The sequence below is a fragment of the Hevea brasiliensis genome, chromosome 7 (genome assembly GCF_030052815.1).
Source record: "Hevea brasiliensis isolate MT/VB/25A 57/8 chromosome 7, ASM3005281v1, whole genome shotgun sequence".
Lineage (NCBI taxonomy): Eukaryota > Viridiplantae > Streptophyta > Magnoliopsida > Malpighiales > Euphorbiaceae > Hevea > Hevea brasiliensis.
The window spans coordinates 7,568,619-7,592,781 of NC_079499.1; the positions used below are offsets into that span (position 1 = coordinate 7,568,619).

Sequence of the window (24,163 nt, forward strand, 5' to 3'; positions counted from 1 at the left end):
TATAAATAAATTATATACATTAAAAAATAAGGACAATAAAGGGTATAAAGAAGAGAGTATTTAGATAATTTTAATTTTAATAAATTATTAATTTGCTACCGCTGGTAAAATAGGTAAAAAAGAATCTTCTGATACTAAAACTAAAGTTTAAGAATTTTTTAATAACAAATTAAAGTTAAAAGACTGAAGACTGATATGAAACATCTTTAAAGTTTAAGAATAATGAATGTAAATTACCCTCAGAAACAATCAATTTAAATTGTTACAAAAACCAAAATATAAAGGACCAGCCTATTTCATTAATATAAAACATTAATTTAAAATTAATTTATTTTTATTAACTTCATTTCATGTATATAAACTTAACAAATTTTTTGGTCAGTGCTGGAATGAGATCTCCTGCAAGCCACACCAGTGATAAAGTTTCCCTGTTTCTATTTTTTTTTTAATTTCCTTTTTTCTAAATTCCTACGATTAAAAAATGGTTTGATTTTTCCACCTATACCCAAATAACATAATCTTTATTTTGTTTTAAGATTTTTTTTTAAATTTAAATTCATGAGATTTTCACATTCGAAGATAAAATTATCTGAATAAGGATAATTCTATATTTAAATCTAACTTTATAAATAAATTCTATCTAATTATAACTCTACGTCACTAATTCAATCATTTATTGATTATTTTAAGAAAAATTTTCATCCACCATAACAGGCAATATTTTGTTCCACTAAATAAATGAATAAAATAAAAAATGTCCAAAGCTTAAAATTATAAATCTTAAAATTTCTCCTTTATTAGAGCTAGATACAAAAAAAATTTATTTCTTCTTTGATTTTAGGAAGTAGAGCCATCTATGTAGAGAGACGCCACCGAACACATGGAATAATTTTTATTTTTATAATTTTATATTTATTAATTTAATTTAATGATATTTAATTTGACTTAAGTTAATCAGACTTATTTATAAATAAAAAATTATAAATAAAATTATTTTTTAATTAAGTAAAAATTATATTATTTTAATAATTTTTAAAATATCAATATTATGTTATTTTAATAATTATAACATTTAATTATATATATTTTTTATAATTTTAATAAATTAAATTATTTTAAAATATATTTAATTAAATATTTAAATTATTTATAAATAATTTATAAACAATTTATAAATAATTTTATTAAATAATTAATTATTTATTTTTAATTTAATATATAAACTATAAAATATATTTAAATAAAAAATAAATAGTTAAATTAAACACCTCTTAAAATTTCTACCATGCAATACTATCCAGTTTATTGTTTTGTTATTTTGTTAATAAATTTACTAACATTAACTAAACAAAGTCTAAGGATGGAAATGTAATTTACCAGAATAAATACGGGCCTGTGCCGGTGAATTGCCGCTGGACCTGTCGCCGAGTTGTTTAGGATCTTCTCAGTGGTCGCCTCATTCACTAATCAGCAACTACTAGTGGCCCTACCGCTGCAACACGGATCCACCGAAAATGGCCTCCATGTCGCTACATGCTCCGCCGTACAGTTCATGTAACCGTGACCTCGTTTCACTTCCAAGGAGGGATATAAGTGCCGCCACATTCAAATCTAGCTTCTTTGGCTCCAATGTGCCTGTGAAACCACTTTCATTCTTTGATCGAAATACCCAAAAACGCCAACCCAAAACCTTTATCACAGCTTCTACTCACAACTTCGATGTCGTGATCATTGGTGCCGGAATCGTAGGGTTAACTATTGCCCGGCAGTTCCTGATTGGCTCGGACCTATCTGTCGCAGTCGTTGACAAAGCCGTCCCGTGCTCTGGCGCCACTGGTGCAGGTAATCGATTCATATGAAGCTATTAAATTTTGTTTAGTTTTTTTTTTTTTTTTTTAATTTTTTTGCAATTTCTTGGTCCTGAAGTGCAAAGTGATATTAAGAAATTCTCACTCTGTGATTGGTATTTGGGGCGTTTCCAGGGCAGGGCTACATATGGATGGTGCACAAGTCGCCGGAGAGTGATACATGGGACCTCACTATGAGAAGCCACAAACTGTGGGCGATGCTTGCCGAGAACATCCGTTATCAGGGCTCGAATCCGTTAGAGGTGTTGGGATGGAAGAAGACCGGTATTTAAAATTTTTTCTTATCTATTCACAATTTCGATATGGCTGGATTGGATGCTGTGATATTGAAAAATGATTTTAATTTTTATAGGCTGATAATTTTTCTTATGGTGTGGTTGACATTGTAAATTTGTAATTTTCAGGAAGTTTGTTAGTGAGTAGAACCCTCGAAGAGTCGGAGAGGTTGAAAAGGAGGGTGAAACAGCTCTCCAAAGCTGGGCTGAGAGCAGAGTATTTGTCCAGTCATGATTTGCAATTGGTGGAACCTGCACTAGAGGTTGGGGAATGTGGCAGTGCTGCCTTTCTTCCAGATGATTGTCAATTGGATGCTCAGCGAACCGTTGCATTTATTGAAAAGGTTTCTTTTTTATCCTAATTTTCTTTTTAGGCACCATTGTTTATTCACCATTCATATTTAGCAGAATAAATGTTTGTATGGTTCATGTGTAGACTAATAGACAGTTTGCATCAAAAGGGAGATATGCAGAGTTCTATCATGATCCAGTGATGAGTTTATTGAGGTTTGTTGTCATCACTTTTTCATTGCTTTGAATACACAAACACACACAAATACAAATTATTCATATTTAGAGGTCCTATGGCCTCTAAGATCAGTAATTGTATGCAGAGCTTCTAGCAATGGAGTGGTTAAGGCTGTTCGGACTTCCAAGAATGCCTTGTATAGTAAGAAGGCCATTATAGTTGCAGCTGGTTGTTGGAGTGGGTCTTTGATGCATGACTTGTTTAGAGAATCTGATACTGCTTTGAATGTCCCCGTTAAGCCTCGGAAGGTTGGAATTAGCATGTGGATGTGTACCAAATTTTCATTGCTTACTTGATTTTCTCTCTCCCTGAATTTGTTGTCAACTAGATTTCATAGTCTTTCTTTTGTTCCTTTTAACTTCCTCTCCCACCTTTCTATATAGTTGTTGAATCTCTGCTTTTATTGTTTACAACCTGAATTGTTTGGTCATGAAAAACTAATTTATTTTTCCAAAAAAAGTCAATTTTCTAACCTTTTGTCCTAACTTGACTTGTCCTAACCTGTTAGTGATGCCATTGCATTGTTGTGCTGAACTCAAGCTGTAATCAAGTAGCTGTTTTATGTTTATGTCTGCAAAACTTTTCACAAACACCATTTCTGTCTATTGATATTCATTTTACTTTATTGCATGTTATCGTTTCTTGTTGGAATTATGAAAATAGCTTGTGATAACATCAGAAATGGCTTGTTAGTTGAATAAAATTTATTGTTTGTACCCTTTCTGCCTCTGTTTGTGCATGATAGGTTTTTTTTTACTACTTAGCACCTTGGAATTATTTTATGTGTTAATTTTTTGCTACCTATGCACTACAAAATATGTGAATTACCTTTTTTGGACATGACTACATGTAAATGGGAGTGCATGCAAATGCCCATATGCAGTTCCAAATATTGTTCAAGCTGTTTGATGAAGAATGGGCAACACTATCTATTTATTGTGGATTCTTAGTTTACATCAGCGTGCCCAACTTATGGTTTCAAATATTGCCTGTATGTGATAGAATATAGTAATCCTCTCCCTGTGATTGCTGTGATTTTCAAATCATATTGAGACACTGCTAACATGCCCATAAGGGACCTTACAGCGTCTGTCACAAAGCATATGATGATCTTTGTGGGTTTACTTTGATTTTCCTGTGATGCACTTTTAATCCTGTACGTAACACCTATTCCAAACCTAATCTTCCTGACAGGGTTACTTACTTGTGCTCGAAAACTTTACTTCCCTTAAATTGAATCATGGTGTGATGGAGGCAGGTTATGTTGATCACTATGGCGCAGGTAAGCGAGTCACAAATTCTGCATCAGGACTGGTTGATCATGGGGAAAACCTGTCTGTTTCAATGACAGCTACAATGGACTCGATGGGAAACCTTGTTCTTGGTAAGATTGTAACAAGTCTCTTCATTTTGAAATCTCAATTTCATTTATGGAAGAGAGGTGATCGTAGTGTCTGTCAGTAGCCTAATCCTTGATTGTTTTTTTCTTTATTACAAGATAGCAGTAAAAGCTTATTTTTTTTTTCTAATCGATTGCATTTAGTCGGCATAATCAGTATTGTGTTTATTGCTTTTATTCTTTTGTTATTAGTTCTTTGCTATAGAAAAGGCATTTACCTTTCATTTGTATGTTAGGTAGAAACCCTAGCAACAGTTATTTCAGAGTTGAAATTAAAAGAATAGAAAATTAGAAGAGAGAGAGAGAGAGAGAGAGAGAGAGAGAGAGAGAGAGAGTGTCGAGAATTGTAAGGAAGAAGATAATATTTCATTGAGAATTTGAATGAATCTTTACAATATCTCACAGCCCTATTTATTGCCACTTCCCCTCCAAAAACAACTGCCTAACCCTTGCTATAATTTCTCCAACAACCTCTAACAGAAAGCTACAACAATTTCAACTACCATCACAACTAATTAATCAATTCGCTTATTCTTATGCTTCTTTCTTTTGTACGTGACAATGCCCCCATCTCGAGAACATTCTTGTCCCCAAGAATGTATGAAAGTGGGAAATTGGGCTTGGATGAATGATTGATCCTCCCAAGTAGCATCCTCTAATGGAAGATTAAACCATTTGACCAGTCCTTGAATTACAGCCTGACCATTCCTTGTAATGGTTCTGGTTTGCAAAATCTTCTCAGGGGCCACTATTATTTCATTCTCCAACATTTCGGGTAACTGTAATTGTGGCACAACATTGTCTCCAAGTTTTCTCTTAAGAAGCGAGACATGGAAGACAGGGTGAATAGTAGCATTAGGAGGAAGCTATAACTTGTATGCCACTTTCCCAATCTTCTGCAGAATTTGAAATGGTCCATAATACCTAGCAGCTAGTTTTAAATTCCTTCTCAAGGCAACAGATGTTTGCCTATAAGGTTGAAGCTTTAGATATACCACATCCCTACCTCAAATTCTTTCTCAACTCTACCCTTATCAGCTTGCTATTTCATCATGTTCCTAGCTTGCTCCAAATTACTCTTGAGAACATCATTCAACTGCTGCCTCTCCTAAAAAAATTGGTCAACAGCTTGAACTGGTGATGCAAAAGAAGGAATAGCAGGTAATGATGGAGGGTAATAGCCATATAAGGCTTCAAATGGAGTCATTTTTATAGCAAAATGGTTTGAGGAATTGTACCACCACTCTGCAAGTGGCAACCACTGAAACTAGGCTTTGGGATGTTGATGAGTCATGCATCTCAAATAGGTTTTCAAACACTAATTCAAACGTTCTGTTTGGCCATCACTTTGAGGGTGGCAAGCACTACTATGAGAAAGAGTAGTGCCCAGCTGCTTGAAAAATTCTTTCCAAAACACACTTGTAAATACTTTATCTCTATCTGAAACAATTGTGACAGGGGCACCATGAAGCTTATAAATGTGTTCTATAAAGACCCTTGCTACAGAAGATGCAGTAAAGGGATGAGCCAATCCAATGAAATGGCCATATTTTGTATACCTATCAACCACCACTCGGACAGTATCCTTACCTTCAGACTTAGGAAGCTGCTCAATAAAATCCATAGTGATGTGCTGCCATGCCTGAGAAGGTATTGGTAAAGGCTGCAATAACCCAGGGGTAGCGGAAGTCATTCCCTTACATTTAGCACATTGTGCACATTGTTGCACCCATTGCAAGAATTCAGTATACATGCCAGGCCAATAAAAATGTTTCTGTAGCCTACTATAAGAATTGTGAATGCCGGAGTGCCCTCCCATAGCATTGTCATGATACAATGCTATTAATTGCTTCCTCAAATTACCATGACAACCCACATACAATCTATTGTTGTAATACAACAGCCCTTGCTTCAACTGAAACTTGGAATGAGCCTTACTATCCAAAGAAAGTTGAGTAATTAAATCCGCAGCCTTAGAATCATTAACATAGCTATTAAGGACATTAGCCATCCAAGTAGGAATGATTTCAGAATGAGCAGCAGATAATTGATTCACAGCAGAATGTGGCCTTCTAGACAAAGCATCAGTCACTCTATTCTCCACCCCTCTTTTATACAAAATTTTATAATCTAAACCCAAGAGTTTAGAAATACCTTTCTGTTGTAGGTTAGTGTGAAGTCTTTGCTCTAAAGGAGCTTGATACTTTCATGATCAGTTTTGATGAAGAAGGGACCTTGCTCAAGGTAATGCCTCCATTTAATGATAGTAAAAGTGATTGCCAGCAATTCTTTGTCGTATACAGAAAGGCTTTGATTCCTAACCCCAAAAGCATTAGAAATATAGGCAATAGGGTGTACATTTTGTTGTAATACAGCTCCCATACCATAGCTGCTAGCATCAGTTTCAATGATAAATGGTTGAGTAAAATTTGGTAATGCCAGAACAGGAGTAGAAGACATAGCTACTTTTAATGAGTCAAATGCTTGTCTAGTAACTGCAGTCCATTGAAAGTTGTGTCCCTCTTTAATAATTCTGTAAGAGGCTTACTAATCACCCCATAATTTCTAACAAACTTCCTGTAATACCCTGTCAATCTCAAGAAACTCCTCAATTCCTTGACAGAAGTTGGATAAGGCCAAGCTACCAGAGCCTCAATTTTGTCTGGATCTGTAGATACTCCTTTTTCTGAAATAATATGCCCTAAATAATCAAGAGAATTCTAACTAAAAGAGCACTTAGACATTTTAGCAAAAAGCTGCTGCTCCTCCAACACCTTAAAAACAGATTCCAAATGCTGTAAATGGGATTCTAAATCAGGGCTGTAAATGAGCATGTCATCAAAAAAAACAAGAACAAACATCCTTAAAAATGGTTGGAAAATTTGGTTCATGAGGGCTTGAAAGGTGGCAGGGGCATTAGTCAACCCAAAAGGCATGACTATGAATTCAAAATGTCCATGGTGGGTTTTAAATACAGTCTTGGGAATATCAGGAGGATCCATTCGAATTTGGTGATATCCAGCCCTTGAATTAATCTTAGAAAACATTTTTGCTCCATGTAATTCATCCAATAGATCATCTATGATAGGAATATGAAATTTATTCTTAATGGGGTGGTCATTCAACTTTCTGTAATCAACTCAAAATCTCCAAGTGCCATACTTCTTCTTAACCAATAAAACAGGGGAAGAAAATGGACTAGTGCTAGGCTGAATAACTTTGGAAATCAACATTTCAGTCACCAACTTTTCAATCTCATTTTTCTGATAATGGGGATACTTATAAGGTCTCACATTTATAGGTTTAGTATCAGGTTGTAATGGAATAATGTGGTTATGACTTCTAAAAGGGGGTAAGGAAATAGGTTCAGCAAAAATTTGAGGGTATTTATGAATAACTTTCTGAATATCAGGGTGAATATTACCTCTGTTAGCTGCAAACAGAGTAGTAGCACCAGCAAAATGAATTCCAACAGCCTGTTCTATCAAATTAACATAGAATAATGGAGATTGGAAATCATTTCCCTTCCTATGCAACAACTGCTGCAAGGAATTACATTCTTGAAGGCCACCAGGTTCCATCCCCTCTTTAATCCCTTGCAAAGTAACTAAAGTATCCCCCTTTTGAAATGAGATTTGCAATCCCTTGAAATCAAATAAAATTGGACTCACACTTCTCATCTAATCTACTCCCAATATAACATCAAATCCACCTAACTCCAAAAGTCTCATAGGAAAAGAGAAACATTGGTTCTGAGTGTGCCATTGAAATGAAGGACACATTGTAGAACTTAGTAATTTCCTTCCATCAACTACAATAACCACTGACATAGGTGCTTGCACCACTGGAAGTTTTAAATCTTTGGCCACTTTTACATCCAAGAAATTGTTAGTGCTCCCACTATCCACCAATATAACTAATTGTCTATCCTTATGTCTCCCCATCACCTTAATTGTGTCTACACCTTGACTGCCTTCCATAGCATGGACTGATAGAGTCATTTCTGGTTGTCCTTTCCCAATTTCCTCACCTTCTACCACTTCTTGATACTCTTCCTCCAATTTTTCCACTCCTTGTTCCTCCAATTTTTCCACTCCTTGTTCCTCCAACTGAATGGCCATAGCAGTCTTAGATTTACACTGATGACTAGGGAAGAACTTTTCCCCACATCTGTAACAGAGTTTGGACTGTCTACTTGCTGCTGGAGTTGGAAGCAGACCTGGTTTAGATCAAGGTTGAGGTAGTGAATTACTATTGGTAGCAGAAGAGGACTTAGCAGTGGTTGCAGAAGGTTTTTGGTTGTGGTTGCTATCATTTGGAGGTTTTGGTGGATAAGAAAGTGGTTGAGAAATTTTGTAGGATTGGTTTGAAGAAGAAAATGCAAAATTAGGCTTATAAGCACTATTGTACCTAGATCTTGGTAGAGATAAGGCTTTACTATTACATAGCATCCACTGCTCTTTTAGTCTAGCTGCTTCAAAAGCATGAGCTAGGGTTGTAGGCCTAACCATTCTCACCATTGGCCTAATTTCATCCCTCAGTCCTTCAATGAATCCAGACAAAAAATAAGCTTCCCCTAAATCAGGCATAAACCTCTCCATTCTCACCCTAAGATCCTCAAACCTATCTTGATATTCCCCAACACTACCCTCTTGCCTTAGTCTCATAAACTCCTCAACTACATCCTCAAAACCCTGTTCTCCAAATCTATTACATACTGCTATCTCAAATTCTTCCCAAGATCCACTAATTTTAGACTTATTCCAATTTTGAAACCAAGAGTCAGCTCTTCCTACCATATAGAAGCTTGCTATTCTCACCATCTTATCTTTAGGAACCCTAAAAACTTCAAAATACTTGAAACACTTCCTAACCCAAGCCCTTGGCTCACTCCCATCAAAAGTTACTAATTCAATCTTAGGCAAAATCTTTTCTGACCCCACTGATTCCATAACAAAATCAGAACTACCCTGATCTCTAGAATGAAGATTCAGAGTTTCCTTTGGAGCTGTTAAAGAATTCTTACCTGTCACTCCATTAGAATTCCTTTCATCAGAGTTGATGATTTCTTTCCCTTTGTCCCCAAAAAACCCTAGCATTAGGGTTTCCAATCTTTCCACAGCAGTCTCAATTGCAATTTTATTCTCGGCAGCATCTTTCTTGATTCCTTCTTGTAACTTCTTGAAGTCCTGCTTCAGAATTTCCATTTCCTTCTTGTTCTCCCGAGATTTCCCTTGCAACAGATCCAACCTTTCTTTAATTTGTGCCATCTTAACAGTATCTTGACCCACCACTGCTGATTTAGTAATGGTTTGCGACTCTAAAGAACCAAATTGCAGATGAAACCCACCCAGTTTTCAAGCTCTGATGCCAAATGTTAGGTAGAAACCCTAACAACAGTTATTTCAGAGTTGAAATTAAAAGAACAGAAAATTAGAAGAGAGAGAGAGAGAGAGAGAGTGTCGAGAATTGTAAGGAAGAAGATAATATTTCATTGAGAATTTGAATAAATCTTTACAATATCTCACAGCCCTATTTATTGCCACTTTCCCTCTAAAAACAACTGCCTAGCCCTTGCTACAATTTCTCCAACAACCTCTAACAGAAAGCTACAACAATTTCAACTAGCATCACAACTAATTAATCTATTCACTTATTCTTATACTTCCTTCTTCTGCACGTTACATTATACTTGTCCAAGTGCTATTCTAATGGCTTCTAGTTTTAATTTCTTTCTTAAAAATGATAAGAACATATATGTTAAGAGGTGTCTACCTGACGTAGATGTACTGAAAGTTTAAACTTTTCCTTAGGTTTGGGAAGAAACACTTCATCATCTCTTTATAATAGACATATTTTTAACCTGGACCATTCATTTTTTTTCCTTTTTCAAGTTGAAAGGAAAAAACTTGTGTCTTCTGTCTTCTATCTTTCCAATGAACACTAGATTCTACACATGACAACATATGGATATTGGATAGTGAATGACTAGCTCATTAGATCTATTACTGAATTGTTAGTGCTAGTACTTATGCTGGTGAAGATAGATAGTGTGCCTTTCCAGGGTGACGTTGGATAATTCTATTTTGTCTTCCTCCAATTTTTTTTCTTCATAATGATATGGCTTTGGAATGAGAACATATTGTCATATGTACACATGCCTGTATCACCATCATATACTATCTGTCTTTTTAGGGAGCAGCCGTCAGTTTTCTGGGTTTAATACTGAAGTGGATGAATCCATTGTTGGTCATATATGGAACCGGGCTGGAGAATTCTTTCCCAAACTAAAAGAGCTGTCCCTCAGAGATTTCACTATGAGCAGAAAGCTGAGAATAGGCTTGCGCCCTTATAGTAAGTCCGTATATTATGAAGTTTGTGAAGAAGAAAATGAAAGAATTTCTAAATAACTAGAGTCAAGCATTTGGAAATGTGCTTGGAGCTGCCACCTTTTGAAATAACAAAACACATTTTACTGCTATCAGTGCCTGATGGGAAGCCAGTGATTGGGCCTTTGCCTGATTTCAAAAATGTGCTCATTGCAACTGGTCATGAAGGTGGAGGACTTTCTATGGTAATAATTGTCTACTTGTGTTCTTTAGTAGTTGATTTATTTAAGATTTTATTTTATGCTACATATTTATGTGGTTAATGTGGTACTTCCAGTTTTAAACTATAGTGGGGTCTGGAGAGCAACTGATTTTGTTGTCTTGACTATATTTTGCTATTCCGATGAGAATTGATAACTTTATGCTCTGTATTCTAACGAATAAATGTTTAAGTGATAAAAGTGCCATTCATTGTTTTTGTCCAATTTTCAGGCTTTGGCTACTGCTGAAATGGCTGCAGATATGGTGCTGGGCAATCCTGGGACTGTTGATTATGCACCATTTGCTGTTCAGGATCGGTGTTGTTGATGCAATGTGTGCCAATGAAGAGATCAGAAATTTGATTTGACACATTTGCAGACTTGTTAATGGGCTGCTGGTTCTCAGGGAAATCCAAGGTTTCATGGAATAAAGTTTTGCTGTAGTAGCTGGCATATTTGGTACGCCTTTTTCCATATAGTGTTGTTTCATCATTATCTGTAATTTTTGTTGCATATATTGTTCATTCTAAGTTCTAACAACTATATTTTCACATGTATTTATATTCTGCTTAGTCCTTTTCTTTCCTCTTTCATTTGTTAATCTTGCTTGTGCTTGTTCATCTCAAGAAAAGATGTTCAAAGATGTTCATGGTGCTACCCACACACACACACACACACACACACACGCACATGCGCTAGATAACCATGAGATTAAATAGGATATTTTGTAACCTTAAGGCAATTCATAGGTAACGTGATTTGTTTTCTTTATCCATAAGCAATGTAGAGACTTAGGTGGTGTTTGGTAAAACTGAAAATTAAATCTGAAAATATAAGAGCTAAATTTTAGAATTGCATTAGATAAATGTTGAAAATTTTAAATTGTTAAGTTGTTTGGCGTGTTCTGAAAATAAAATACTAAAATCTAATAAATTAGTTTAATATTTGCAACTTTTTATTTTAAGTTAAAAATTTTGACTTACCATTTTAAGAGAATTTAACTTAATTGAAACTTTCAAGTGATATGTGGATAAGCATTATCAAACAAACTTTAAAAAAAAGTGCTTTATGCTTAAATTTTTAATTTCAAGTGCTTAATTGTGTTATTGTTATGAAGGTATTGTGGGACCCCTTGAGAAAACAGGTTGAATTTTTGAGATTTACTTCCCATTATTATTAGATACTAATTTTTGTTTTAATTAAGGGTTATTTCCTTTTCAAAATTGTATTCCCTCTTATATAGGGATTACTATTATTTTAGGACTTCTAATTCTAGTAGAACTCCAATAAATCTTGTATAAACCTCTCTTATAAAAGGGGTCACTTGAATTAATAAAATTAAACAGAATTATTTTCAATTAAATTGAGATTTGGACTCTCTCTTCTTTAATGAGTCTAAGGTTAGAGCTTTCTCATAATGAGCTTACGTTTTCAACAACAATAGGTCGAAGAAAGAATTGAGGTAAAGCAAAAGTTTTAGCTTTTGAATCAGATTTAACTATTAATAGGCCTTTGACTAGATCTTAGGCCAGAAATCTTGACAACTTGGTATCAGAGCTGGTTGTCATAGGAGATTCAACAAGTGTGCAACATGAATTAAGACCCTACTCCATGAGGTACAAGCCCAGAATGAATCCAGATTGGCACAATCAAAGTCACAAATGGCGTAGTCAGAATCGCATCTGGAGGGGCAACTACAGAACCTGTCCTGAAAAATACAAGCCCTCTTGACTGGTGCCTTAGCAAGACAAGGCAAGGAATCTGAAGATGGTTCGGGCTGTAGTAACACATATGGCAATTTTGATGGCAGAAAGGAAGATAAAACTGGTCCAAAAACAAGGGTAGTTACTTGTTATACTAAATTGGAATTCCCTTTGTTTGACGGAATGAACGACCCTTTATGTTGGTGCATTGATGTGAACAATTTTTTCTAAACCAACGGACACCAGAAGGTGAACCTCGCAGCATTCCATATGATGGGAGAGGCAGAACTCTAGTTTTACAGATTAGAACAAGAAGAACTTCGACTATTGTGGAACGCATTCAAAGAATATTGCAATTTAATATTCGGGCCTCCACTCAGTTGCAATCCTTTGGGTGAATTGGCTAATCTAAAGCAGAAGGGATGGTGGAAGAATACTAACGTCACTTCCAAAGTCTTCTAGCTCGTGCAACAACAATTCGTGTAGATCAACAAGTTGATTTGTTTGTTGTAGGCCTGAAAAATTCAATCCGGATTAATATAGAGATGCAAAATCCCGAACTTGGTGGCAACTATGAATCTAGCAAGAGCCTTTGAAAGAAAATAGCAGTTGAAAGAAAATTGGACAAATTCATGGTCCAATATGGTTCCAACACCCACTTCATCAATTTTGCTTATAACCAAGGCTACTGCTAACCAGACCATTAGCACATTACAGAATTTCAGTTTAGGAAGTGTTTCGTCTTCCTTTATCAAAAGATTGAGCCATCCATAGATAGCTGAGCGAAGAGCAAAAGGGCTTTGCTATAAGTGTGACGAACCATATTCCTGTGGGTACCAATGTTAGAAGTTGTTTGGTTGGAGATGGATGATTCAGAGGAAGCAATGGGGCAAAAGGACTATGGGTGATTCATAGTCTTATCCTGCTGTTGAGCTTGAGGACAAGCTCTTTCTCCAAGGGGTGTGATGTTATGGACACATTGTGGGACCCCTCGGCAAAGCAGGTTGAATTTTTGAGATTTACTTCCCATTATTATTAGATTCTAATTCTTGTTTTAATTAAGAGTTATTTCCTTTTCAAAATTGTAATCCGTCTTATATAGGGATTGCTATTATTTTAGGATTTCTAATTCTAGTAGAATTCTAATAAATCTTGTGTAAACCTCTCTTATAAAAGGGGTCACTTGAATTAATAAAATTAAGCAGAATTATTTTCAACTAAATTGGGATTTAGACTCTCTCTTCTCCAATGAGTTTAAGGTTAGAGCTCCCTTATCATGAGCTCACGTTTGCAGCAATAATGGTTGAGGAAAGAATCGAGGTAAAGTAAAAGTTTAGCTTTTGAATCAGATTTCACTATTAATAGGTCCGTGACTAGATTCTAGGCGAGAGATCATAACAGTTATCAAATACACTCTTAGATGATCTATAAGCAATTTTTTTTTGTTATTGTTAATATTGCTTCAAAGCTCCCATTAAAAGAATGAAAATCATATTCAGTTGAAGAATGTAATGATGGCTAGGGTTAGACCAGAACAAAGTGGTGCCTCAGATGCTTGAGCAATTTTATAACAAGTGTTTTGGACAATCACTTCATATTTACAGTTATCATTTGAAGTTTACAGTATAATGAATATATGTCAAATGGTTATGCTGTTAGGGATCCCTTTACCTGTGATGCCTGCTTTGGATTCAACATTTGATGTGTCTGGGTGAAGAAGTTTGTAAGGTATCTTGGCAGGGCCCCATCTGTTCTTCAACATGGGATTTGCATTCCTCTTGGAGATGTTCTTTTCAATCTCTTTAAGATCTTCATTGAACTTCTCAAATTTTTGCCTAACTTCTTTATTGTCAGTCCACTCTAATGGCCTCTGTCCCAAGTACACTTCATCAGAGCTGTGCTGTGAGAGGACTGCCGTTAATGCTATGCCAAGGGTTGTTTCAAATCTTTCAGGCAACATATTCAGATAGTATTTATCTGGATCTCTTAGGAATTCAGCAAATTCTATCTCCCCTTCATTTGGAATGAATCTCCGACATAGCATGGGACGATTAGGAGGGTAACTGGCATATGCATATTGCCCAAAATTAACCGAGGCGTGAAGGGCTGATGCAATCCATATGAGAGTTGTTAGAGCCTCTGTTAGGTTGGAGAGAGTTTTCATTTCATACCACCATGTTTCATTGTGCTTATCACCATGACCTACATTTTTAATTTCTGACCACCATTCTTGGATTTCTATGTCAGAACTGACTGAATCATCGTCTTTGTAGAAAATGGAGCAAAAGTCTCTGACCCATGTCTTAATGGCACGCCATATTTCAAGTCCATCTGCACCATAGGGATAATCCTCAAAGAGGAGCTGAACCCCAGTGGGATTGTCTGGGTCTTTCAAGGCCAGTCGTCTGAAAAATATTAATCGTAAGGGAATGATATAAGTAGATGGTAACGTAAGCATTCTATGTTTCACCAATTCATATCATGCAGCTTCAGAAAATGTTTCTTTCTACTATGGTCATGCCAAATACTGATTCATCATATTTTAGCATGCACTTCCTTTGTAACAGAGAGCACTTCCGTGTGTACTTCAAGTGCATCCTATAGTATTTATATGTATTTTAGTGTGCATGTCATGAGATGAACTAGTGATCTGTGAGCATTCTTTTATTAAACATAAAATGATATCCTACTAATAATGCTTCTATAGATGTTTTTCCTGATTTGACTTGAAATTTAGTTTCAAAATTTAGAGTAATCAGCAAATTGAGTAAATTCTTTTTTGGGACAACTCCCTTGTTCTCTTCTTTAGCCAATTAGCCTTTGTTTTAGACCATCAAAATTCCGACGTTATGGATAGTTCTCTTACATGTGAATAATTCTATTTTCAACCTTGATTCTATCACCTATCTGTTAATGATGGAAGGAAATGAAGTGGATTTTATCATTTGGAATGAAATACCTTTTGAGAAGATCTGCAGGGAGAGCTTGTTCATCAAATCTCCAATCTTTATAGAGTTCAGAAGACAATTCCATGGATATTTCACCAGTAAACAGTGTCTTCTCAAGGATTCCTCCAGAGTTAATAAGGATACTCCGAGCCAATGCATTGATATGCATAGTGTCTTTGAAATGTGGATCTAATAGCCGGTGAATTGGATGCATCACACTCAATTGCCTTCTAGTTGCAATAATGAATGGCTCAACTACTGCATGGGTGTGCAACCTACAAAATGCAAACATTGTAAGGAAGAAAAGCATTGGAAATCATGTCATAAATAAGGATGTACCTTTAGTGAATCATTGGTAATGATATATGAGATTTGAAGTATTTTGGAATTATAATTTAATCATCTAATGGCATATGGGGGTCCTATCTTGATCCTCTTGTAAGTAAAAATGTTTTAGAAGGGAAAACTCCAGAAATGATGTGAATATTGAGCACTAAGATAAAAAGAAGCATTTTAACTCACCAATGGCTGATTAGTTGATGGTAGGCTGAGTCATTAGCTGCAACATGAGCTTTGGCAAACTGCCAAATTGCTGCTTCTGTGCCTTCAATTGCTGGGTGGAACACCCAACTGGTCCCGTTGTCCTCAAGAGACCCAGGCAAGCTCAGCTCTATTGCTACTGGTTTTAGTGTGGCATCATTTTGTAAGAATAGTAGTGTCCTAGATGCATAAGCACAGACATCTTTTGTGTTTATTCTGTCTAAAAAGGGCATGAGATAGTCATGGTGATCCAAGATGAATATCCTCCATTGTCTCATTGCCTGTGAGGTACATTTGGAAGTCCAGAACAGAAATAAATAATGATAAAAGATCTTATTTTGAAATTTATATTTGAAACGTGGAATAACAAATAAATTCTTGTTGGGTTGACTAAACTGTGGAGCAGGAGGGGGGGAGGGAAAGTGAGGGTGCAGTTGTTGAAAGGAAAAAGTGGAAGTGATTTGGTACCTCGGCGAGAGTCAAACCATTTAGGTTGTGCTCTATGTCTGATGCCTCTATTGTACTGCCTTCTGGTGGGAACCTCTGCAAGGTACAGTTATATTAGGATGTGTGGTGCACCCTTTTGATTTAACATAATTTGTTACATGTGATTAACACTATCGACAATGTTAAATTAACAATGTATAAAGTGTATAATGTAGAATATATATATATTATTTTTTTTACCAATATAATGTGGACGTACATGTGTATGTACCTGTGTATTTATTTGTTTTGTGGAAAAATTTGAATGGACATTCAAATTTCATTATTTTCATTACAAAATTCGGTTGGTCATGAATTTGGTGCAAATAATAAGTCTAGGCAAGTTGTGCTTATATTATTATGGTGAGTATAATCTTTATTTGTTTCATATCACAAGGAAGATGCATGTCTTATTGACAAATCAACAGGGTCAATTATAATCTATGTTTTATCTTTGCCTGGCAGGTCAATGGAGTTGGATTAATCGTACTAGTTTAGGCTATCATAACAAATCCAATGAAATGTCTGTGAAGGCTGGGGAAACCTGCAAACTTCGAATTCGTGCTGGATTAATTCCTGCAAGCATCTGATGTCCAAACTCTTCATCATCCTTCCAGGCTAATTCGTTTTCTGAAGAATAATATGTAAGCTCAATTTATAAATGGTAAACTAATAAATGGAACATCGATCTTTTAGACTCCATAAATTGTAAGAGCAGCTTGCAAGGTGCAGCACCTGTTATAATTTGAGGCAATGGGAATTCTATGGACTCTTTGGTTGCATGAATAATTTCTTTAAAAAGCTCATCTGTTACCAATTTCTTTATTTTGTCTGTGACCGTTCCCTTTATTGGATTTCTCTTTCTATAGAACAGGTTACGTATCTCCTCAATTGACTTGAAATTACTTGATCCTTGTTTGAGTAGGGAACTTGCTTCGGGGATAAGGAAATGTACAGTAGCCCGGACTGAATTTGATATGAGCTCTGAAAGTCTTTTGGGGCCAAATCGCTCATCTGAAGGAACATACACATCCAAGTCGATAATTTCTGGCCGGCTTTCAGTAGAAGGATCTATATTAAAGTGATAGCATATGGAAATGTGAAAAATCCCGAAGTGAAACAGAATTGTAAGAAGAAAGAGGTGGAAAATCTTTTCACCTCCCCAGAGAGAACTGAATTATAAAGATAGATACCAGTGCTGCTTGGAGGGTAACCTGTTCTTCCCCTTCGAGGATATGGATGTGATTCAGTGCCACCCAATATTGGTCTATTGTGTTGTTGACCTTTATCTGGACGACCAAGTTCATTGTAGTAATCATAATCATAGATTCGATCCCATTCCTTCCTCTCTCCAGTTCCATCGCCTCTCAGGCTTGTAAGTTCCGACTTTCTTAATTCCACCAAAGCACCAGGTGTTTGGTTCGGCAGATAACTCTATAAATACAACAAGAATTATGGTATTTAGTTGCTTTACAATGTAGAAATATAGCACTTAATGTTTGGTTTTGTGATCGATCGACTTACAGCGTTTGAGAAGAACAATCGGTCTGATTTTGTCTTCTGGACAGGGTATACCCAAGACCTGCATTCAAAGTGGATGAGATGATTGTCTAGAACTTCAAGAGTTGCATATTCAAGGAAGAATTCATGTTTATGTTGGTTGGTTATGAGAAATGCTCCTGGAATTCCAAACTCTGGCTCGGTGTAGAGCTTTATTTGATATGTTATAGTTTTCACGCCATCACGCTTTTTGCTCTTTCCATGCTTGAGGTAGGCTTTCGGGCTCAACTTCCCTTTGCCTGTGCCTATCAGGAGCAATGCTAAGATCAGCAAGAGTTTGACGTTATGCAGAGGAAAATTTACAGGTCTTTCACAGATACTATCAAGTTGCTCTGCTCAAATATATTACATTGGTCATGTAATATTGAGGGTGATAGAAAATGATACAAGTAAAATTCTCGGAGCCAAAAGGAATGTGATATGATCACCATGCCTGAACTTAATTATTGTGAACTTACTTGGGTCGATTGCATTGCTGCTATAGATCTGTACAGATCCTGATTTTCCAGGACCTGATTGCCCTTGAGTTTGAAGAATGACAAATTTTCCCTTGATAATACATCGCTTAGTGGAATGATTAATCTTGCTGTGGATGGCTTTCATACATGTTTGCAGGCTGGAGCATGGCCCATGGGGTTCCATGTTTATTTCTTTGTTCTTTTCTTGGTTATGCTCAATCTCTACTCCCAGAAAGAATTCCTGTATGAGACCTGAAGAATTTGGCTGAGTAAAACTTTGGTAATAGGAATTGATGACTTGGGAAATTCAAGTACATGTGCCTTTCTTAAAAGATTAGCTATTTCTGATTGGTTCTGGGGAAATTTGGCATGCTAAGATTGCTTTGATGTTGCTTTGACACAATCTAGAATGAAAAGATAATGTTCCTTGCGGATATTAGCCATGCATCTGATCCATTACTTGCCGCCTAGGTTTACTTGTATTGCACTTCTTTTTGGTTGCTGTGTGAATTTTTTTTTTAAATTTTTTTATAATTAGTCCTAATTTGCTCTATAAATTGACAAACGATGATCATCCCATAAGGAAGAAAGAGCTTTTTTTTCTATGAAGTTTATGCTCCTTCGACATGAAGGCCTCGTATGAGAAAAGGAAGAGCTGAGTTATCTTACACTGATAAAACTCATTACTCATTGGACCTATGAGTTAGAATATGGGATATTTTACAAAATAGTCTCTTAGCTTTGTCAAAATACATAACTTGATCCTTTTATTTTCAAAATTTTATGATTAGTTCCTATTATTTATTATTTTTTTAATCGATAGATCGAACACATCAAGTTAGTAAAACAAAAAAAAAAAAAAAAAAAAAAATCACCAAATCAGTTTAACTGAAACTGAAACCCCATTTCCCAGAGCGCCCGCAATAATGGCAATATCGACCGTTCAGAGACTCTCCTCACAAGCCAACCGCCTTCAATCTCTCTCTCCTTTCACCAAATACGTCTTCGTCCGCTCCTCCGCCTTCGCTGCCACCACCACCACCTCCTCCTCCTCCGCCAAAGTCGCCGACAGAATCGTCAAGCTCTTCGCGGTTGACCTCGACGGTAAAAAGCGGGTAATAATGGGCCTCTCTGGCCAGACTCTTCTCAAGGCTTTGACCAACAGCGGTCTTATTGACCCTGCGTCCCACCGCCTAGGGGAGATCGACGCTTGCTCCGCCGAGTGCGAGGTCAGCATCGCCCAGGAGTGGCTTAATAAGCTGCCACCGAGATCTTATGATGAGGAGTATGTTTTGAAGAGGAATTCTAGAGCTAGGGTTTTGAACAAGCACGCTAGGTTGGGATGCCAGGTCGTCCTTGTTCCAGAGCTTCAAGGTATGGTTGTTGCGGTTCCCGAGCCAAAACCTTGGGATATCCCCTAAAATGATGAGTTCCGGGTTTTGTTTTGGTTTGGCTTTACCTTGCTATTTGGAATTGAATATTCAATAATGTGCACACTTGAAATGGATTTATGTTTCCTAAAATGTGGGATATGCTGGAACTTGATTCCGATGTTCTGGTTTAATTAATTTGAATTTTCTGCAAAATGCTCTATTGTGTCTGTAAGAAGCAGCAGGATAGGTAACTAGTAGAGTTATATTGTCAGGGAGATGAGATAACAATAGGCTTGATTTGGAAAAGCTTGACATTATGACTAGTGTCCATATTAGAACGGAGATATAAGGTCGTATTGAATAACTGATGGAATGATAAAAATAATTCCTTAAGCTTCTGGGTGACTTGCACTGAATGTTTGCTGCAACAAAGTTGGTAAAGAACTGAGTTGTAGGTTTTTGGGCATTGAAAGTATGAATGCCCTTGCATATGAGCTTGAATTATTCAAATAGCAGAAAAAAAATTGCATAATGAGCATTTTCGCCCATTTGCTATTCAAATGAACCCTTAAACCCTTATAGTTGTTCTCTGGGAGTAAATGTAGTTTGAAGTGAACAGGTCCTTGAGCTTGCTGATAGTAGAAATTCTCAACGGCAGTTTGAGAATATTGAAGGCATTGTGGAGCTTTGCTGAGTAAATAGGATTGCTCTGTTTAAACTTTGTTAACAAAAGAGGGTGAGTATATTTGCAGATGTTAGGTGATCAACGGAACAAATGAAGTTTTAGAGATCGTGAAGACTCACGTGAACAGAGCAACAGGCAAGAAGCATAGGACAAGGATGAGAGAATGCAATGGAACGGTTCTCTGGGTCCAAGATGTGATCCTTGTGAATGTTAAAAGGAGCATATTTGAAATTATTAATCCATCATTTAAATAATAATTAATTAAGTAAAATTGATATTTATTTCACAGTTACATTACATTTTAACAACTCACTAAATAATAATTATAATTGTTAATAAAATAATATTTATTTTACAAAAATAAAGTTTCCACGAAAATTTCTATCTGGAAAAAACAGAGAGAATAACTGTATGGGCCCAAGCTGTTGGACTCCAAAGACAGATTGCGAAGATTTGGGCTGCCGTTAACTACACAGTCCACCATCATCAAAACCCTAATTCCCATCGCAATAAATTCACCTCCTCCAACTGCACCCCTATTTCTATCATCCTTCTCTGCCCGGCTTAACGCTTTCTGTCACAATGTCTCGATTGTTGGTTCCAAACACAAGTGTAAAATTTTGAATTGATAATTCTGTGTCGATTAGCAAGTCAGCTTCTTGGTCGGATCTGGAAATAAGCAAGATCCAGGCAATTCAATATCAAAACTTGCGATATTGAACAGTAAACAGTATCACTCGCCTGAATCTGATATCTATCTTCTTTATTTTTGAGGCCCTTTTCCTACTGGCATATTTCTTTAATTTTTATTTGTTTCTGAAATCTGAAGCAAACGCACTATGTTCCAAAACCGTATTTACTTAAAACAATGTTTTGAGGCAATTTCTTCGTTTGCAAAATCAGTTGAAGGTCCAGCCAACTCGCCCGTTGGATCCTCTTCATCTGTGATCTTATCGGGCGAATGGTAGGATTACATTCAAATTTTGCTTCAATTCTCGTTTTTGAATTCAAATTGAAGCTGCACTTTGTTTATTAATTTATATTTCAAAGTCTAATCTCTACAGATCTAGAGTAAACTTGTATAATTGAAATTTGAATATGACTTTGCAGTGTTCCAGTAAAAGATAAAGAGATGGACTTTGATTTTTCAGCAGCGGTGTATGGGTTAAGAAACAGGAAACTGGCCTAACGTCAGCAGCTGATAATATGTCGTGCTTGAGGACATGACAGAGGCTTCGTCGAGCAAGACCGACAAAGAAAAGTAGAGGCAGGGACTTGAAAATGGGGAGGGTGGGTCTTCGTCTTCAAGACTCAGAGAAGAAGAAAGGAAGTGGTCTTCAAGCCGTCTTCGACTTTGTCATGACTTAGGTCTGAGACTGGATCTAGCCACGACCTGAGTCTAGGCGGCACGAATTGAAGAATGAGAAGCTGGGATTCTTGGGAACTAGTCGGGATTCAGGAAGAAGGAGAAATGGAGGCTAGAGAATAACTGAATAAGAATAACAAATGCGCTTGACTTTGCAGGATGTGGGTCTAACTTCTAAGGCCAACTCATCTTCACCGTATTTTTCACTGAACCTTCCTTACAGTGTTTTCACTGTAACAAAGTTTAATCATCAAGTTGGGGATTATAACGTGTTGTGAATGCAACACAAGTTTATAACGTGATATATAAAAAATTTCAGTAAGGCGAGACCTTAAACCTTAAACATCAATAACATCGAGTTTGACATAATCAAATGGTAGTGGAAGAAAATACTTTAGATACACATATTGTTGTCATCATCGGAATAAAATAAGATTCTTGTTAAGTGCTCTTGCATCTATGGTGTATCATGTCTCATCTATTTGTCAATGTAATAATAATAATAATAATAATAATAATAATAATAATATTCCTTCATCCACGCGTCAATTGTCATCTCCTGTTCTGTCCACTAACTACCAACGGTCTTCAACCACCATCTAGAGCTAACCGGCCCTCAAATTTCATAATCAAAATAAATAGAACAGTCTGTTTAATTGGTCAGTTTGAGTTTTAATTATTTTTTTAACTAAGTAAATAACTAAATATAAATAAAAATCAAAACGCATAAAACTTATAAATTAAAATATATAAATTAGAAAATCAATCTGAAAAATCAAATGAAATCAATTTGATTTGATTTTTCAATTTAAATCGATTATTGCTCCCTCCAACACAGAGTTGTGAATGTCCAACACAAAGTTGTGAATGCAACAAGAGTTTATAATGTGAGTTATTATATATATATATATATATATATATATATATATATATATATATATATATATATATATTCATCCAAAAAATTTCAATAAGGCAAGACCTTAACCCTTAAACATTAATAACATCGAGTTTGACATAATAAATGGTATTGGAAGAAAAATACTTAGATACACATAGTTATCATCATCGGAATAAAATAAGATTCCTGTTAAGAGCTCTTGCATCTATCGTGTATCATGTCTCATCTATTTGTCAATGTAATAATAATAATAATAATAATAATATTCCTTCATCCACGCGTCAACTGTCATCTCCTGTTCTGTCCATTAACTACCAACGGTCTTCAACCACCATCTAGAGCTAGCCGGCCCTCAAATTTCATAATCAAAATCTAATCATAAACTAGCGGCTTACGCCCAAGATTAGCAGTTCCACTTACCATTTATATGGACTCATTCAACCAACTGCTCTGTACGCGTTTTTGGGTACACAAAAATAGCCAATAAATATTATAATTTGTGAAGGCTCAAACGCCATTGCTTTCTCTCCATAAATTTCTCTCTTTCAATTTAAAAGACTCTGTGATTTTAGCTCAGATTTTTATCACCTTTCCCTTTGAAACTCCTCTATTAAGGAAGAATTTAATAAATTCCTAGGTGTTCGACATTGCTGTGTTTCTTGATCATCGTTAATTTCTTGTTCTTTTTATTAATTTTCTATTGTATATTTGAGTCATGGATCCTGCAGAGCTACGTCGGGTTTTCCAAATGTTTGATAGGAATGGAGATGGCAAGATCACAAAGAAAGAACTCAGCGACTCGCTACAAAACTTGGGTATTTTTATACCCGACAAAGATTTGGTTCAAATGATTGAAAAGATAGATGCTAATGGAGATGGGTTTGTTGATATTGACGAATTCGGAGGATTATATGAAACGATAATGAATGAGAAGGACGAAGATGAAGACATGAGAGAAGCATTCAACGTTTTCGATCAAAACGGAGATGGGTTTATCACGGTGGACGAATTGAGGTCGGTTTTAGCATCCTTGGGGCTGAAGCAAGGAAGAGCTTTAGAAGACTGCAAACAAATGATAAAGAAGGTGGATGTGGATGGAGATGGGATGGTGAACTTCAAGGAGTTTAAGCAGATGATGAAAGGTGGTGGGTTTGCTGCCCTAGGTTCAAGTTAAATTCACACATGCATAGAGAAGGTTAATCAATTATGGTTTAATATTTTTAGGTGAACAAAAATTAAGAGAGGGAGCCTTTTGCAATGGACTTCTTTGTGTCATTTATAGACAAAAATGTATCATTTCTGATGATGATGGCTTATTTATGATCAAGTCATAGTTGTTATACATCTCTTTTAATTTGTATTCACTCTTTGTATTTTTTTTTAAAGCTTTTATAGCTGTTGTTGTGTTATTTTCTCTTCATAGGCAAAAGAGAAATCTTTGTCTTTCTACTTATCTTTGTCTTCCTCTCTCTATATTATGCTA

General features: G+C 36.0%; 4 protein-coding genes across 5 annotated transcripts; 3 read left to right on the top strand and 1 right to left on the bottom strand.

Annotated features, from left to right (window-relative positions):
- Positions 1 to 1,379: 1,379 nt before the first annotated feature.
- On the top strand, positions 1,380 to 17,141 carry LOC110668853 (uncharacterized). Of its 2 annotated transcripts, XM_021830234.2 has the most exons (11): positions 1,380 to 1,842; positions 1,983 to 2,132; positions 2,273 to 2,487; positions 2,580 to 2,650; positions 2,758 to 2,920; positions 3,867 to 4,056; positions 10,267 to 10,425; positions 10,557 to 10,645; positions 10,893 to 11,119; positions 14,637 to 14,784; positions 16,803 to 17,141. In XM_021830234.2, exons 1-9 carry the CDS (start codon positions 1,515 to 1,517, stop codon positions 10,986 to 10,988), a joined length of 1,461 nt encoding a protein of 486 aa, XP_021685926.2. In that variant the 5' UTR covers positions 1,380 to 1,514; the 3' UTR covers positions 10,989 to 11,119; positions 14,637 to 14,784; positions 16,803 to 17,141. The 2 variants fall into 2 exon arrangements, with proteins under 2 accessions (XP_021685926.2, XP_021685925.2); XM_021830233.2 differs by lacking the exon at positions 14,637 to 14,784 and having other exon boundaries at positions 1,381 to 1,842.
- On the bottom strand, positions 13,871 to 18,768 carry LOC110668852 (linoleate 9S-lipoxygenase 6). The gene is made up of 9 exons (XM_021830232.2): positions 18,356 to 18,768; positions 17,862 to 18,142; positions 17,531 to 17,771; positions 17,073 to 17,408; positions 16,882 to 16,967; positions 16,320 to 16,394; positions 15,834 to 16,132; positions 15,323 to 15,586; positions 13,871 to 14,768 (listed from the first exon to the last, which is right to left on the bottom strand). Exons 1-9 carry the CDS (start codon positions 18,537 to 18,539, stop codon positions 14,003 to 14,005), a joined length of 2,532 nt encoding a protein of 843 aa, XP_021685924.2. The 5' UTR covers positions 18,540 to 18,768; the 3' UTR covers positions 13,871 to 14,002.
- A 513-nt stretch (positions 18,769 to 19,281) lies between these two features.
- Positions 19,282 to 19,883, top strand: LOC110668854 (uncharacterized). Its single transcript, XM_021830235.2, has one exon. It carries the CDS (start codon positions 19,282 to 19,284, stop codon positions 19,774 to 19,776), a length of 495 nt encoding a protein of 164 aa, XP_021685927.2. The 3' UTR covers positions 19,777 to 19,883.
- Positions 19,884 to 23,157: 3,274 nt separating this feature from the next.
- On the top strand, positions 23,158 to 24,163 carry LOC110668864 (calmodulin-like protein 3). The gene has a single exon (XM_021830246.2). The coding sequence runs from the start codon at positions 23,396 to 23,398 to the stop codon at positions 23,852 to 23,854; it is 459 nt and encodes a 152-aa protein (XP_021685938.2). The 5' UTR covers positions 23,158 to 23,395; the 3' UTR covers positions 23,855 to 24,163.